The 18139-nt window shown below is 44.4% G+C and overlaps 1 protein-coding gene across 1 annotated transcript; it reads left to right on the top strand.

Annotated features, from left to right (window-relative positions):
* Positions 1-850: 850 nt before the first annotated feature.
* On the top strand, positions 851-17922 carry LOC138978763 (lachesin-like). The gene is made up of 7 exons (XM_070351555.1): positions 851-1051; positions 4102-4251; positions 6122-6250; positions 9479-9624; positions 10620-10770; positions 11160-11438; positions 15945-17922. The coding sequence occupies exons 1-7, from the start codon at positions 883-885 to the stop codon at positions 16079-16081; spliced, it is 1161 nt and encodes a 386-aa protein (XP_070207656.1). The 5' UTR covers positions 851-882; the 3' UTR covers positions 16082-17922.
* The last annotated feature ends 217 nt before the right edge of the window (positions 17923-18139 follow it).

The raw sequence follows: 18139 nt of genomic DNA, 5'->3' as shown, positions 1-18139 counted from the left end.
GTAACTAGCTAGATTTAGAGAGAAGAACAAAGCCCACCACTTTCTCTTCGCCACCTCATTTTCTCTTGCCCGCTGGGATGCGCGCACACAACGAAACTCAACAGTGCGTGAGATTCGTAGAATCGCCCAAATCCACGAAAGTCGTTTATGTGTGTTTTTGGTGTGAACTTCGTTTCACCGCCAACCGGAAATGACGTGTACGCAACATTTGTGATGTAGCACTTCCTTAAATGGCACGAAACGAATGTGGTTGGTTGAAAAAAGCCTGTACTAAATAAGCCTAGTAGCCAGGCTGTAGATCTTCGGTATGTGCCCACTCCAAGTGAAAGAATGCTCTTATCTCATGTACACGCCTGGGAAGGACATGAACCCTTACGCAAGAACGATGGTACACTCGAACCTGTCTATGACGACCATCAAAGGAACCGACCAAATGGTTGCTATGGAAAGGTACAAGTATGTGGGAAAAATCACCTGGGATCCTGTGGGGTGCATGGTCCTTGTGGGCAGGCAGGTGGTCGCTTTTGAGAGGTGGTAGCAATAGACGAATTTCGAAAATAACTCGGTCGGGTTTGTCTGGGTTGTGAAAGAGTGAATGTCCTTGCGTTTCATTCGGACAAGCATTGCAGGGGCCAATCACTAGCGAGGGGAGTGTCAGAAACACGTGGACAGGAGCATGTGTGAAGTTATTTGTCGGAGGAAAAGCAAGGGTGCTCACTCTTTCACAACCCAAACGAGTTATTTCCGAAAATCGTCTTTGACGGGCAAGTTCGACTGTACCCTTTATTTGTCATTCGACTCAAATATATGGACATATATATCATAACCATGTTTTTTTCCTTCCAGATTGTGTGGGTGAACCCTTCTCAGACTGTGATCAGTATGGAGGACAGACGCATGATCAATGACATGCGCATCAGCGTGGAGAGGCCCTTTCTGTGGGACTGGAATCTCCATATAAGGAACGTGTCCATCACGGATGCTGGGGAGTACCTGTGTCAACTCAACACCGTGCCTGTACAGAGCAAGAAAATCAACCTACTTGTTAATGGTAAGTTGACCATGATAAATGTAAAGAGATACTATATTGATTTAAAAAAAAAGAAAAGACGGGCGGAGTGGCCTAGTGGATAATTAGACATCAGCCTTCTAGGCGTGAGGTCGTGAGTTCAAATCCCGGCCACGGCCGCCTGGTGGGTTAAGGGTGGAGATATTTTCGATCTCACAGGTCAACTTCTGTGCAGACCTGCTAGTGCCTTAACCCTATTCGTGTGTACACGCAAGCACAAGACCAAGTGTGCACGGAGTTAGTAAGTAAATGAAGAAGTAATCGAATGAAAGAATCGCGAAACAGACCGACAAACAAACAGCGCCGCACGAGACGAACTAACAGCTGCATTGAAAAGGAATAGGATACATGTCAGGCACAAAAAGTTCAAAGAATTAACGAAACCACCACCAACTGAAAGAAACCAAACAGCAGTAGCAGCAAAAATAACATGACCACCACTATCATCACCACTTTTGTGAGAGCACTGCTTGTAGCTTAATTCTTGTGATCGAAATGCAAAGATACATTTGTTTATTTGGAAAGTGGAACCGTTGCGTTTTGTTTTCTGAAAGCCCACCAAATTTAAAGCTAGATAGTTTTGTGTTATGCAAACCCTAAGTATCCTACGAGGTAAGAAACTTTCTTTTCATCTCTTCATACTTTTTCATTTAGATTTTTTTTTCTAATTCAGAAAATCGTTCCGCCAATCAAGTCTTAGGGGAGTAGCTTTTTCGTATAGGGTCGACTTCTTGTCAGAAAATGCAGATAGCCGTTTGCTTTATCATGTTCGTTCAAAGCGAATTACCCTTTTTATTGACGCAGCGTGCGCGCAATCTGATCGCCGCAATTCAGTATCACCCGCACAAGTCGTGTCAACTTTGTCGGCCGATAGCTCCCTGGGGTGTTGACTTTGCATGCAGTTTTGGGCGGAATCGGCGCATTAAACTTGGCGTGAAAGCAACTTTTTGTTAGAGCTCGAGCAAGAGATATATACCCAGTATACACTTCTCATTTGTTGTAAGAGGGGCGTGGAAGCGTGTGGCCGGGGGAGGGGGGACTTGGGGAGTGAGGGGGGGAGTTTTGTTATAGAGCTAGAGCAAGAGGTAGGCTTATATACCCAGTATACACTTGCAACCTATCATTGGTTGTGAGAGGGGCGTGAAAGCGTGGGGGCAAGGGGAGGGGGTCTTGGCAGGTGGTTGGGGGGGGGGGGGGCAACTGTGTATTATAAAGCTAGAGAAAGAGATATATACCCAGTTAGCATTTGCAACTTCTGATTGGATGTTAGAGTTGCGTCAAAGCGTGGGGCAAGGGGGGGACTGGGGGGGGGGGGGGGCAATTTTTGTTTGAACTGTAGCAAGAGATATATACCCAGTTTACTTTTGCAACTTCTGATTGGATGTTAGAGGGATATTGTGGCGGTAGGGCATTGGAAAGGGCAGGGGGGGGGGAGGGGTTGGGGCCGAAGGGTTGGGGGGGGGGGGGGGGGGGGGTTAATTGTCGCGAAAACAACTTTCTGTTGGAGCTAGTGCCAGAGAGATATACCCAGTCCGGAACTCTTACAGAGAATTCTTTCTTTCTTTATTTGGTGTTTAACGTCGTTTTCAACCACGAAGGTTATATCGCGACGGGTCTTACAGAGAAGATATTTACACTAGCGCAGGGATGTAACTAGGATTTATTTTTTTCGGCACATTAACCAACATGACACGAACATATTTGAGCAATTTTCGGGAGTTGCAGACCATCCCATACATCCAGACGAACACACACGGCAAACACAAGTCAGCGTTATGAGATACAGTAAATATAAACAGCTTTCGCAACATAGGCAAGTTGCACATCGAAAGTTTAAATTGCGTTTGCTCAAGTGATGTTGGTGTTTTTCACGATACAGCAAACATCTGTAGACTAACGATTTATGACAGCGAACTTGTAACTGTCAAAATAAGACACATAAACTTCGATTTTTGTGGGATTTTATTTTCTCCTGTTCATGTTTCTTTTTGTTTGTGTTCGTAAACATTTTACTCGACTGAGATCTAACTCACAGTTGCAGACAGACAGACAGACAGACAGACAGACAGACAGACAACATGACGTCATAGGAAACCAGTCAAAATATCGCACCCAGACAGGCAGAGATCCAAGCTTACACGCATTTACTTCGAGCCACTGATAAAACGTGGTTAAAATTGCCACAGAGTGTTTTGCTGTTTGCACAAGGGTCGTCAAAACCTATTTGACTTTATAAACCTCTTCGTACAACTACAAACAATTTTACACCTACAATAATTAATACATACAGGGTGACCCAAAAAAAAGAGTACCCGAACAAAATTGAATAACTTTGTCAATTTTAACTTTTTTTCCTTTCTTTTTGAGGTGAGTCAAGCTAATCCACTGCATGGTTGGATGAAATAAAAGCTGTTCTCACAATGAACTATACTAATGATCAACGGACGTTTTGCATAGAGACCTATTTTCGCACAAAATCATACAGAGATGTGCAAGTACAGTTCCAGAGACACTTCGGTCAGCGCGATTTCTATCTTTGGGGGTTCCTGAAAGACAACATCTACAGGAACAACCCACAGACAATCACAGAACTCAAGAGAGCCATCACAACAACCATTCGCGGAATCTCGCAACAGGAGTGTGTGCGGGTGATTGATAACTTTGCGCGGCGAGTTCAAGTTTGCCTGCAGCGGCGTTTGGAGCATGTTCTGTAGAATGAGCATAACTTTCCTGAAAGACAAGCTAGAACGCTAAAATTTTCTGTGCAAATCATGCAGAGGCTACTTGTGTGTGTAAATAAATTTTATGAAGATTGCTTTATTTTTGTTCAATTTATGACGTTTTGTTTGGGTACTCTTTTTTGGGGGTCACCCTGTATTTAATACTACACTACCTCAGGAAATATCGAAATGATTTTGCGTTCAAGTACACGGGTTTTTTCCCCATCGGGATGCGGTTCTGAAAACTTTGTGGGGCAGTGATGACTGAGTGACTGATCATTTCATAATCATAGCAAACTTCATTTGTTGCAGTGCCCCCTTCATTAGCGGATTGGACAGAACCAACGGAAATGACCCGGATGGAAGGGCAGCTGGTGGAACTGTTCTGCAACGCTACTGGTGTCCCCGAACCCAAAGTCACGTGGCATCGAATGAACAAATGGCAGCCCGGTACCAGCGAACGTGAGTTGTAGGCTTATGCCGTTTCCATCTGTGGTTCTTTCTACCTGCTTGTTTGTGTCGTTCGGTATTTTCCTGTTATGTGTGAGTGTGCGTGTGTGTTTTCTGTGTGTGTGTGTGTGTGTGTGTGAGTGTGTGTGTGCGTGTGCGTGTGTTAGTGTGTGTGTGTGTGTGTGCATGGGCGTGTGTGTATGTATGTGTATGTGTGAATCCTGGACAGGCTACTTCAAAGTGTTTTACCGTGTGTGTGTGTGTGTGTGTGTTTGTGTGTGTGTGTGTGTATGTGTGTGTGTGTGTGTGTGTGTGTGTATGTGTGTGTGTGTGTGTGTGTGTGTGAATCCGGGGCAGCTAGCTATTTCAGAGTGTTTTACCACTTAGTTTTCTTTCCATGAAAGCGAGAACTCCACACCACTAAATAATCACTCAGCACAAAGCTTCAAAACGCTTACAGAGCCATCATTAGATATCAACCTCACAGCATTACCCTGTCCTTTGGTCATTTCTTATGCTCGAGGAAATAACTCTTTGACCTGCCACCGATGGTGTAAAATGAATCACATGCACACACAAAAAAGAGGAAAAAGAAAAATTAATTATATCTTCTATTCATCTGAGCCCTTGTTCTACTGTCTCGCTTTCCCATTTTCCCTTGGCCTAGTTCGAGTACGATTAATATTTTCCACACCACTATAATCTCAACTGCGGGTACTAAAAGAAGAACACAGAGTTGGTCCGATAACATCACCCTTCATCACTAGCTGAGGAGCGTGCGACCTTGCAACATTGTACATTAAAGAAAGTAGGAAAAAAGAGGGACTGAGATAGAGAGAGAGAGAGAGAGAGAGAGAGAGAGAGAGAGAGAGAGAGAGAGAGAGGGAGAGGGTAAGAGAGAGTTTAGAGAGAGAGAGAGAGAGAGAGGGGGGAGAGGGTAAGAGAGAGAGAGAGAGAGAGAGAGAGAGAGAGAGAGAGAGAGAGAGAGAGAGAGAGTGGGTAAGAGAGAGGGAGAGGGTAAGAGAGAGTTTAGAGAGAGAGAGGGAGAGGGTAAGAGAGAGTTTAGAGAAAGAGAGAGAGAGAGAGAGAGAGAGAAGAGAGAGAGAGAGAGAGAGAGAGAGAGAGAGAGAGAGAGAGAGAGAGAGAGAGAGAGAGAGAGAGGGGGGACGGAGGGGTTAGAGATACAAAAAGAGAACAAGAAATCTAACACAGGTTCGTAAACACGCAAAGCCTGATCGACACCACTTCAGAACCACAAGAGGTGTTTCCTTTACTGTTTCTCCTCTCGGAATTTTCGCCATACCTGGAGACGAGGTTGGCCTTTCAGGACTAGGGGGAAACAACGCCGGTAAAACAATCATCCCTGTGTTTTTTTCGGCCAGTGTAGAGATGGAAACAATCCTGAGTGTTGAGGCTGGTCGGGATACACCTGACCAGTTCAATTGGTAGCAGGTGTGTCTCTGCTCGGCCGCTGAATGTGCGTGCTGCACGTGCAATCCTGTGTCCCCGTTTTGAAAATAAAGCTCTGCTCTTTTCGGGCGGGGCTTGACAGGGACCGAGTGTGTGTGTGTGTGTGTGTGTGTGTGTGTGTGTGTGTGTGTGTGTGTGTGTGTCCGTGCGTGCGTGCGTGCGTGTGTGCGTGCGTGCGTGGTTTCTTTGAGTTAAAGTTCAGTGAAGTAAACGTGAATAGTTTTTAGAAAAGGTCAAGAAGAAACAGAAATGAATCGATCTCGCATGGCCTCATGGGTTCTCGAGACTGACAACAAACAAACAAACAAACCAACAAACAAACAACAAACAAAAACCCAACAAATTACCAGCATAGAGATGTGTCAGGGTGTGTGTTTTGTTACCTGACAACTAATGTTCTACCTGTGTGCAGGTGTGGGGTCAAATGGCGAGCACCTGGTCATTCACAACGTGACCAGGATGTGTGCGGACACGTACTACTGTGTGGCGGATAACGGCGTGCCTCCAGCCACCAAGATGGAGTTTCACGTCAATGTTAACTGTGAGTGCTCACAATTACAGATGGCGGATGGTCGATCCGTTCTGATTGGAATTAATGAAACATTTGAAAAGTAAACACAAGCAAGAAAGAAGGAAAGAAAGAAAGACAAAAAGAAAGAAAGAGAGAAAAGATGGAAAGATGGAAAGCAAAAAAGATAGAAAGAAAGACAGACAGACAGACAGACAGACAGAACGAAAGAAAGAAAGAAAGAAAGAGAAAGACAGCACCAGTAACTTTCGGGTGCACGTTCGGAATATTGAGAAAAAGAAAGACAGACAGAGAGACAGACAGACAGAAAGTAAGAAACAGAAAGACAGCACCAGTAACTTTCGAGGCACGTTCGGTATGTTGAGCGTTGCTCAGATCTGCTGACCATCTGCATAGCAGAGACAAAAAGACAAAGGAAGAACTCATTGACGGACTCATTGGCTGTCTAATATATAGTGTTAGAAGTTAAGCCAAGCCCCAAAATCAAGGCGAAATCACTCAGCCCCTCGTGCAATTTCAGACCGTCTGACAAAGCCTGTATTTGTACGTCCTCAAAGCAAAGACAAAGGAACACGTATATTTTATACAGGGAATAGACAGACCCCCCTCCCCCCCAACACACACCCACACAGTAGACAAGCAATAGAGGCAGAACCCAAAGGAGATCTAACAGACAGAAGATGAATGTTTGGAAGAACAAGAGATCGACGGGGGACAAAGAAAGTGCAATTGCAACTTTTGCTGCTACGAATTCCCGTGCACACTCGTAGATGTCAGAAGAACAACAATCACACCTTTTTGCATGCGGGAAGCTTCTCCCAGCTAAAGTGTCCGTGCCTCACAAGGTGTCAATCAAAAGGAAACCACAAATGTCACTTATTCAAGTGCAGACATGTAATCACAAAGCAATGCGAGCCTAAGACAATAGGAAGAAATAAGAATAGGAAGAAATAAGAATAAGAAGCAATAAGAAGAGGAAGAACATACTAGAGTCCTCCAGATGTCTTACTTCTCGTATGAACTATCGTACTCTGCTATCTGAACGCTGTCTACAGTTCTTGGGATTTATCTCTGGATTGAACAAAGTATTGGAGGGTATCTTTCTTCCCGTATGAACTTTCGTGCACACCACCACAGACTCGATCTGCCCAAGTGAAATACGACCATTCTTCCACTTCGGCACATACCTACAACAAACAGTCTGCCAAGTGTTTTGCAGAGTGGGATTTTTTATTAATACATTTCTGAGATTTTCGTAGTTTTCAGTAATAAAACTGAGAAGAATAAAATTCAACTCTACACAGAAAGTAGACAAGCTGTAGAATTTTGGTCAGTATCCAAGTGCAGGAATGTTCTTCTTTCATATACACATCTTTGGCTGTTTACATTAGTCTTAGAAATAAGGTATTTCCAATGCGAGTTTACACGTACGTCTTTTCCTCCGTGATAAAGAAAACGGAGGAGGAAGAGGTGGTGGTCGCGGTGGAGAGGAAGAAGAAGAAAAGCAAGCGAAAAAGACGGAAACGCATGATATTAATCTTCAATTTTTGAATATTTTCAAAATCAAGCAAAGCAGAAGAAGGCTAAGAAGAAAAAAAGGACCAAAAATGGCAAAATCTCTACGCCTTGTGTTTGTGCCTTTTCTGAGTTCCTTTCAGAATCAAGCAAGTAAAGCACAATCTATTCGGCATTTCCTCCCGAGATGTTTTTGAATAGAATTATTTTCCGCACTTCCCTCCGATGTTAAACGAAGTGTATTTTGTGGAGTTTGGCGTTCAATATTTTCCTCCTCAAAGCATTGACCTTTTGTTCCTTATCGCTTCCTTCATCCACGAATGAACCGCGATAAGAAGCCGCGAGAAAAAAAATATCGAAAATGTTTAGCATGGTGAGTGTTCTTGAAGCACCATTCCCTTCATTTCCCCCCCATTTTTTTGTCATGAAATAAGCAGAGAAATGGCGAATTCCTGCTGTTAGTTCTCCAAAAATGGCCGGCAATATTTCCAGAGCTCCGGAAAGAAGTTCTGGAAGGATGGCTAATCAGCGGCTGAGACAATAGCAACGAGGTCGTGGTTTCTCCTTTTCCATTTCTTTTTCCAGTCCTGCTTTTTCGATTGCGAAAACGGAAGGGAGAGGTCTGAGCTGTGGAGAAAAAGGGAGGGAAGGGGAAAGCGGCAACAAAGAAATATTTGGTTTGCCATTTTCATTAGGTTGGGGGGTGTTCTCCAGTGTGTGAACAGGCATGATTGAGGCATTGGGGGATGAAAGAGAGTTTTTGACCTGCTCGCTCGGCCAGAAATGACAGTGCCGGCTCGGATGTTTCCTTTCCCTAGATACACTTAGTTTTACATTTGTGCAAGATCGACAGCAATATGCTTTGGATTCGGACTTTTTTGTTGCAAACTCTTTCCACGCAACGGGTCGCTTCAATCTTCTTCTACTCTGACAATGTGCTTTCTTTGTCTTAACGGAGATGCGAAGCTTGGGAAAGGTCTTCTTGGTGCCCTTGACCCCAAAGCAAACCATTTTATAGGATGGACCGTTTTTGACGTTGCAAAGGCTCTCAGTTCTTTACACCGAAATCTGTCATTCTTATACCACAAGAGAGGGTGTCAATATAAGCGGGTTTTTTTTTAGAGGCAGCGAGGGCAGATTTAAGTCTCGTTATCCCCCAAAAGGGCAGTTGGCCATGCTCTACCCATGCAGGACTCATCTTTGCTTATTGTTAGAGGACAGGCTTGTGCTCATTTGGCCTGGACATGGCCTTTTGAGTTAGTTGTGCTTTATTCCGTGCTTTGCTTTGGTAATAAAAGGATATTTTCAACCAATTTGGCTTTTCAAGAAATGTGATTTTGATTACTGTATTCTGTGTTATTAAAGTAAGGACGGGAGAAAGGGAGGAGGGATGAAGGAAGGAAGGAAGTGAGTGAGTGAGGGAGGGAGGGAGCGAGAGAATTAGGGAGGGAGCGAGAGAGGGAGGGAGGGAAGGCAGGGAGGAAGCGAGGGAGGGAGGGAGGGAGGGAGGGAGGGAGGGAGGGAGGGAGGGAGAGATGGAGGGAGGGAGGTAGGGACGAAGCGAGCGAAGAAGGAAGAGAGGGAGAAAGAGAGAGAGGGAGGGAGGGAGGGAGGGAGGGAATAACGAAGCAGGGAAGCAAGTACTCACCTACAACTAATGTAACGTTTAATTACACATGTCCCTCTAGCAGCCTGTTACTAATTAGGAACAAAACCTGTTGTCAGATCCCCCGGAGATCGATCTGCACAACGGGCGTATCGGACAGGAGGTGGGCAAGGAAACCATCCTGGAGTGCGTCATCTCCGCCTCCCCCCTCCACGTCAGCAGGTGGAGGAGAGGGCAAGAGATCTACAGTAACGAGGGGGACAGGGTATGTACACTTCACCTTGATTTCATTTAATTTAATTTCATTTAATCTTTTCTCTCAATGCTGGGAAATTCGGGTCGCTTCCTCCCAGGGGAAAGCTAGCAGCAACAAGAGTCGCGCTACCCAGCTGTGTGCGTGTTCAGGTGTATAATCGGCCACCTGCACTAATGTCTTTTATGTGCCACTGTGGTGACACGGGGATGGGACATGAATACCTTCTCTGAGTCTGCACATAAAGTTGACCCGATACTGTCCCTGTCGGGATTCGAACCTGTGACCTTAGGATCACAAGTCGAGTGCTCTACCCACTGAGCTACCCGGCCCCCTGATGCTGTGTTACAGTGGACACCTTCCCCTTCTTTTTAGTAAGACCCCCGTTTCTAGGACCCCCCCCCCCCCCACCCCCACCCCCGCCTTGTTGACCTTGTTTTTATATTTAGTCAAGTTTTGACTAAATATTTTAACATCGAGGGGGAATCGAAACGAGGGTCGTGGTGTATGTGCGTGTGTGCGTGCGTGTGTGTGTGTGTGTGTGTGTGTGTGTAGAGCGATTCAGACTAAACTACTGGACCGATCTTTATGAAATTTGACATGAGAGTTCCTGGGTATGAAATCCCCGAACGTTTTTTTCATTTTCTTGTTTTCTCATTATGTCTGTTCATAACAACTATAAATGTCCCTCCATTGTAACTTAGACTCCCCCTTATTTTTAAAGACATGATTTTGTCACATAAAGGTACCCAGCCCTGGAAAATAACCCATCTCTTGTTCATTTGTTTATCATGTTTATGAAGGGTTAATTTTTTAAATAAAAACAATCTCGTTCTCTGTTTTGTACATTATTTTAAAATTCCTTGGAAAGATTTTTGTATCCGACGAGACAACCAAGAAGTATAAGTTTTTCTTCTGATTTAAGTAATAGACTTTGTGATCTTAAAAAACCACCGTACATGTGGCCTAAATGTTGATATATGTTTCTGTATTTTGTTCTTGGACAGCACGAGGTGAACGTGTATGACAATAACAAAGAGCCCAACAGTATAGTGCTCAGTCTGCGAATCCTGCGAGTGGAACAGCAAGACTACGGCACCTACACTTGTGAGGCCTCGAACAACTTTGGCACAGTGGTCAGGGACATGGAACTCTACGGTCAGTAGTTTAGATTATTCTTCGCTGTTACTGTGGCCTAAATATTCATACACGAACACATCCTATTACGAAACCTCATAATAACGACCCCTCCTAGTAACGACACCTCCCGTTTTCAGACCGATTTCCTGGCACGGACGCATCTCACACTGGAACTGACCTCCAAATGGGGACACCTGACGTTTTGGATATGGGTACACGTGTACACTAGAGAGTGGTGGGGATGATGTCGGAAAGGTAGCACATATGCATAGACTTTGAATCAGGCACGCACACAGACACACACTCATGCACATGCACGAACGCAAATACGCACGCACGCGCGCACACGATCGCATAGACCTCTGGAGTAATCTCAGATATTATCTTACGTTTTGTTTCCTTGACAGAGGTTCGACCCAGGCCACCTCCTACGACACCGACGACTACAACCACCACCACATCCCCCGACAACGTCTGGCGCCAACAGGGAGGTAACTCCGAAAACATTCATCGCCACGGAAGCGGAAGTAGGTCGAAGAAACCTGGACAGGTGGGGAACTACCACGGCGACCGTCATTCGCCTGACGTCATCCGCAACAGCCAGGATTCAGGCAGTCGGAACAGCGGATACGCCGGAAATGGGGCTTTTGGAAGCACGCCACGCCCTTCCGGTCAGCTTGGATCGGGTAAGTTTTTTTTAGACCACATCGGTAACACTAGCAACAATGAAAAAAACATATGTAAAACAAAGACGACGTCGATTACACGAAACATGGAACAAAATCAAAACAACCAGTGAGAGTAAACTGTTGGGTGGATTATCGTAATATCGCTTCATTCTCAGATTGTTTGCAGAGGTTCACTAAGAGGGATATGTATTGTCAGATAAACAAACCGTAAGAACAAACAGAGATCTGTGAGCAGCCTACTGACATATTCCACCGAAGGCCATTTGATTTAGGCCCTGAAAAAAAAGAGGTTTACGTTCAAGAAAGGACAGTACAAACGGACGCAAATCTGAATCTGAATTGGTTTAAAAAAAAAGAGTATTGTATATGTTTATGGTATAAGAAACCTAGTAATTTTAGATCTCCAGACAAAAAATGTTCCACAATGGATTTTGGCACTGTGTTATTGCAGGAGATTGTATGCCTTTAGTTTATCTTTATTGTACTTCCAAACGCGAAAAATGTTCGACTCATCAGAGAAAGAACCGGAGAGAACAAGAATGTATTTTCCCATATATAGCCAGCCCTTGTCAATTGTCCTGATGAGGGAAACATTCAATCATGAATACACGCCTTACAATACGATATTGTACGATGACAAAAACCAACCAAAAAAAGCCAGGTTAATAACAACAAACCAAAGTCATCATACAATTAATAAGAAAAGAAGTCGGTGATGAGTTGATTTCTTTTTTGATCTGTCGAAGGATCTATGATCCGAAACGTCATGTTTGTTTTTTGTTTTCAGTAAAGAATCAACTCATCACCGACTTCTTTTCTTATTTTTCCACATTGATTCTTCAGTCACCATTACATTCATCATGCAATTGTTCTCTCTCTCTCTCTCTCTCTCTCTCTCTCTCTCTCTCTCTCTCTCTCTCTTTTCTGTCTTCTTGTTTGTTACCCCTCAATGAGCGAGGGCCGGATGAAAAGAAGCATGTATACATCTGTTACCCTCGTAAAATAAATTTCAATTCTCTCTCTCTCTCTCTCTCTCTCTCTCTCTCTCTCTCTCTCTCTCTCTCTCTCTCTCTCTCTCTCTCTCTCTCTCTCTCTCTCTCTCTGTCCGTTTAGAATCCGCCTCTTCTTACCCCCAAACCGACATCGAACTGACACAGAATGCACTGACATCCGCCATATCTACAGCCATGAAAAGCTGGCCAATCAGCCAGCCGCTTCCCTTCCCGTGTTGCCCCGCGCCCATTCAAGCAGCTGCAACGTAAACTGTGGCGGTCGGAGGAGATTTATTTTACCCCCGGCCCTCCTCGGCTTCTGTCCTTTTCATCTGCCTTTCCTCCCCCCGACCGCCCCCCTACCCCCACTGCGAAAAAACAAGCGTGAAATTAGTCCTTCAGAAAGGAGGTCTTCTTCGGCCCGGTCCCTTTTGGAAACTCATTTCGCTGGCTGGCGTTGAATGGTTTGTCAACATCTTGTGTCACCGTCATAAGGAGAGGGGCCTCGGGATTTGCATGTGCGAAGGGAGGATAGCAGAAGAATGGTGGGGGGGGGGGGGGGGGGAGAAAAAAGAAGGAGGAATGGGAGGAGAGGTGGGGGGGGGGTTGGGGGGTGGGGGGGGGGGGACGAGAGAGGGAGGAAGAGAAAGAAGTAGAGAGATATATATAGTTAGATAGATATACAGATACTAAGATAGATAGATAAAGAGATAGATATATAGATATAATAGACAGCTAGCTAGATAGATAGATAGATAGATTAAGGTAATGAGGGAGCGAGGGAGAGAGAGAGAGTTAGAGAGAGAGAGAGATTAAGAGAGAGAGTGAGTTAGAGAGAGAGTGAGAGAGAGTAAGAGAGACAGAGACAGAGAGAGTGACATATATAGAGAGAGAGGGAGAGTATAGGAAACAGTGCATTTACATGAAATATTTAACATAAGAACGAAGAAACAAAAGAAGAAGAAGAAGAAGGCGAAGAAGAAGAAGAGACATATTAATTGAAGGCGACAGAATAAAAAAGAAAGAGAGCGAAAGAAAGAATTGTTTTTGTAGCGCGTGGGGCAATCGATAACGTTGTCATTGCTTGGTGTGGGTGGCATCAGTTACCCTCCAGTTAATTTATAGGTAAAATACTCCGTTATTTCCTGCTCAATCTGTAGGTACTTTTCGCATTCTCTTTTTCTACCTATAAATGTAAACAGTTATTTGTAAGCGACTACGCTCATGCGCTTACCTCTAGACCTTTAGTCATTTTAGGAGGGTTCGGGGGGGGGGGGGGGGTGGGTAGGGGGATAAGATGTGAAAACTTATCTGAAGCTCGTTTGAAAAAATGCTTTGGTATAAAAATCAAATGTAAGTGATAATTAAATCTCCGGGGATTGAGGAGTTGATGTTTTTTGTTTTGTTTGCTTAACACCCAGCCGACCACGAAGGGCCATATCAGGGCGGTGAGGAGTTGATGGAAGATGGGCATGGGGTGGTTCAACACTAAGGCTTGACCACCAATAACTGACAATCACCAGTACTTCTTCTTCTTCTTCTGCGTTCGTGGGCTGAAACTCCCACGTACACTCGTGTTTTTGCACGAGTGGAATTTTACGTGTATGACCGTTTTTATCCAGCCATTTAGGCAGCCATACGCCGCTTTCGGAGGAAGCATGCTGGGTATTTTCGTGTTTCTATAACCCACCGAACTCTGACATGGATTACAGGGTCTTTTCCGTGCGCACTTGGTCTTGTGCTTGCGTGTACACACGAAGGGGGGATAAGCCACAAGCAGGTCTGCACATAAGTTGACCTGGGAGATCGGAAAAATCTCCACACTTAACCCACCAGGCGGCCGCGATTCGAACCCTCGACCTTCCGATTAAGAGGCCGACGTCTTACCACCCCGCCACAGCGCCCGTCATTCACCAGTACTAAAAGCATCAACGTGGCAAGGCTTTTGCCGGATAGAGAGGGAGGTAGGAGAGAGAAGGATGGATGAATGTTTTCTTGTATTAATCAGTGGATTGATCATTACAATTTAACAGAGAGAGAGAGAGAGAGAGAGAGAGAGAGAGAGAGAGAGAGAGAGAGAGAGAGAGAGAGAGAGAGAGAGAGAAGGCTAGATAGGAAGAGAGAGAGAGGGAGAGGGATGGTGAGAGAAAGAGAGAAGAGAAAGAGAGAGACAGACAAAGAAAGAGACAGACAAAGAAAGAGAGAGAGAGAGAGAGAGAGAGAGAGAGAGAGAGAGAGAGAGAGAGAGAGAGAGAGAGAGAGAGAGAGAGAGAGGGGAGGGGGGGATCTGAAAACAAGCAAAACAAACAAACTAAGAAAACAAATACTCTGGACAAATATGTACTGTTGCTTTGCTGCCACGAATACTTCCATAAGGCTTAAACCCACCTCCAAAGGGAGAAAATAAGGCTGAAAATGGTAACCGCACACACTCCACGCCTCAAATTTACGGAGACGGGTCCTCCAGAAGAAGACACAGAATAACGTGTCCGCCCCGCGATTACCAAAGCGGGGATCAATAGAAAGTCCTTCACCGGATACTCGATATGACAGCGGGCGGCCGACAACCGGATATTGGCGACAGTTTCTGCTCTCCCATGCGTGAGAGTGCACAGCACGCATGCGCAAATTCCTTGGATTAGTTTTTTGAGACGAATTTCCTTTTTAGCGCATTGTATGAAATATGAGATTAATAACACTGGCGCATCCCCTCTCTACGATTGTGCAGGCGGCGAATTGATGGACGCGACCTTCTCTGGGCAAGGGTCGGTGAGCGCGGAGAGGCCGGGGAGAAATGTATTTGAAGGGGATGAAATATGATAGAGAGAATTTGCCAAATGACAGGCGCTTCGTTGTCTTTTTGCCCATTTGTTTCATGCATACGATTAGCAACGCGTTTCTAAACTTCTGCCAGAGAAAGAAAAGGGAGAAGTAACGCTGTTTTTGTTTTGGCAGGTTCCCATAAATTACCATTTTGCTTGCGAGATTTTGGTAGCTTTTTGTTTTCGCACAATTGTTTGCTAACTTGACAGATATTCGCGCTCTGTCTCTGTGTTGGTCTGTCTGTATGTCTCTGTCTGTCTTCGTGACTCTGTTTCCTCCTCCCTCCCTCTATCTGTGCGCGTGTGTGCGCTCGCAACAAGTCACTAGTATGAAGAACGTTACTTTTTCTCGAGCAAAAGTAACTTGCGAATATAAAACTAAACATTTAAGTAGGTAGGCTAAGTCAGTACGCACGCAGTAAGGGATACACTTGCTTGAGCAAAACGTTGTGGGCTGGGCAAGGGACGTGCGTAGATACTGATACTTTACTGCGTGTTCGTGTGTCCATGAACCTATACTGCTCCACGTGTCTCGGATGAGACTGAACTCTAAAGGGGGGGGACCTCTGAGTCACACATTCCTTTTCACATTGACAATCTAGGAAGGCATTGTTTGTGAAGACAAACATTAAACCTAAAATTCAGAGACGATCGGCTTCATTCAAATGTTGTTTCTATGTTTGTTTCAGGAGGAATGTACGACCCAAATGCCCGAGAAGTATACGACCAGAACGGAAGCAGAAGCATTTCAGCCTATTCGCATTGCATCCTAGTTATGTTGTGTTTGACGTCATCGTTTCTGTGGATGACGCTACGAGACGTGTGACCATGCGAACGGTGAATGATACTCATCACACAAACGTTACCCACTGTAGATCTCCGTGTGTGTAGTGACTTTATTACAAAAGAACGAAGACAGAACAATACAGTGAAGAAGAGAGTGTATGTAACTATTGATAACAAAATGTTTTAAAGAATTCGGTGTATCTAAACGAAACTAAACAAAGCAAAATACTCGATGGAAAAGAGTGAAAGTATTAACACTGAACAACGTCACTCAACGTCACTGAACTTTTCGAGCGCTGGGTTGTCCAGTTTGTGTGAATTGTGTTGATATGATCCTTGGATTAACTGTGTCCCAGACACAAACATTGGTTCTCCAGAAAGGACAGAACCCAAAAGGAATATTTTCAATCGCATTCTGACCAAAACTGATTGTTGAAACTCATGACCTTTTCGTTTCTTTCATCCATCACTTGTCTCATGTTTTCAGAGAGTATGTTTCTCTGTGTAATTAATTGAGATCTGGAAAGATGCGTCGAAGATGTGTGTTTTTACAACAATGTGTATCAAATGTACTAGGGTACGTTTTTCAGCTTGCACTTTTTGTTACCTTCAAACGAAGCTTTACTCCACGATTGCTCAACGCTGCATCTGTATGTGAAAAAAATCATGACTCAGTTTGTAATCTTCTTGTTGAACTAGAGCACTTACAAGAGGCAGACAGCGAAGCAAAACAGATTCAGCCGGACAGTCAAGCTTCAGAATTAAATAAACAACTGCGAAAGGATATAGTTTATTATTGACTGATAGATCCAACAACCTATGCGGCGCATGCAGACTATCCCACAACAGAAATTATTTGTTTAATTCAACTGCAGTAATTGAACAAGTCAACGCGAGGCATCATTGAATCAACTTGAATGATGTAAATTCAGATTTACCATCCTCAGTTGCATTATGGGCCAACTATAGGGATACGTTTTAAACTTTTTGAAAGAGTTTTGAAAGGTCTCTCTTTGTACTGTATTTATCATTGAATCTGTCTAAATTCAGAAAGACGAAGTGCCAATTTAGGCTTGGTGTTGTAGCTCCCAAACAGTTCAACAGATGAATCGAAATAAAACAGGTTCTCGTTCGAGTTTTGACATGTTTGAACGAAACAGACGGCAGAGTAAACTGTTGAGCAAAAGATTGTGTGAAGCTTACTTCACTAAACGACGAACTCTGTGACTGATTAGGTGTTGTTGATTGGTCTTTGCGATGGACGTCGAAATGCTCACTCGTACTTGTGGGACTTGAAATAGACACCTATTCCGATCTGGAATCTCGCTGTGGACTTGTGGAATTCTGATTTATGAGGAGGGTGAGCTTCGATGGTTCTGGGAGACTATGGTCGATTCCAACTATCAAATCGATTAAAATTGTGGAAGGATGTTTAGTAGACTCATCAACACTCATGAGCACTATACATTGCTCATACATAAGTATGCCACGTACATTCTGAAACCTCTTTTGATTGGACTCTTGCTTACAAATTCTTGGACGAATTTCGGTTCATACGGAGATTGTGCTTCACACGAAAATTGTAATGTTGGAATTGAGTGCTTCTCGACCAAGCGGTTGCATTTGTAAAGCCTGCTTTTCAGGGATACTGCTTTCAATAATGGTCATGACCTCGTAACCAACAACAACAACGACGGTTTTTTGCCGGCTAAGAAGCCAAATGTATCAGCACCTGGTCGACGTGACAACGTATTCACTATCTGGTCAACGGAACAATTTTCATTACCTGGTCAACTTGATACGATGTTTACTACCTGGTTAATACGGCACAGTTGCACCGGGTGTTTCACTTTTGGACTTCAGAAGAACCCAGCGGTCCCCCCCCCCACCCCACACTCTTTAAGACTCCCGATTTTAGAAACCCTCCCCCTCCCGCCCTCCCGCTTTTACGAATCTGCTTTTTCAGATATTCTGGTTTTAGCCTCTGTAAATAATGTACCTTCATTTAAAGACTCCCTTTTTTTTCAGACTCATATTCTTGGGTGTCTTAAAAAAAAGGGGGGGGGGGGTGTTCAATGTACGTGGGTTATACTGAGAC

Source organism: Littorina saxatilis, linkage group LG1 (assembly GCF_037325665.1).
Source record: "Littorina saxatilis isolate snail1 linkage group LG1, US_GU_Lsax_2.0, whole genome shotgun sequence".
In the NCBI taxonomy this organism is placed as follows: Eukaryota; Metazoa; Mollusca; class Gastropoda; order Littorinimorpha; family Littorinidae; genus Littorina; species Littorina saxatilis.
This window is presented reverse-complemented; position numbering and strand designations above follow the sequence as displayed.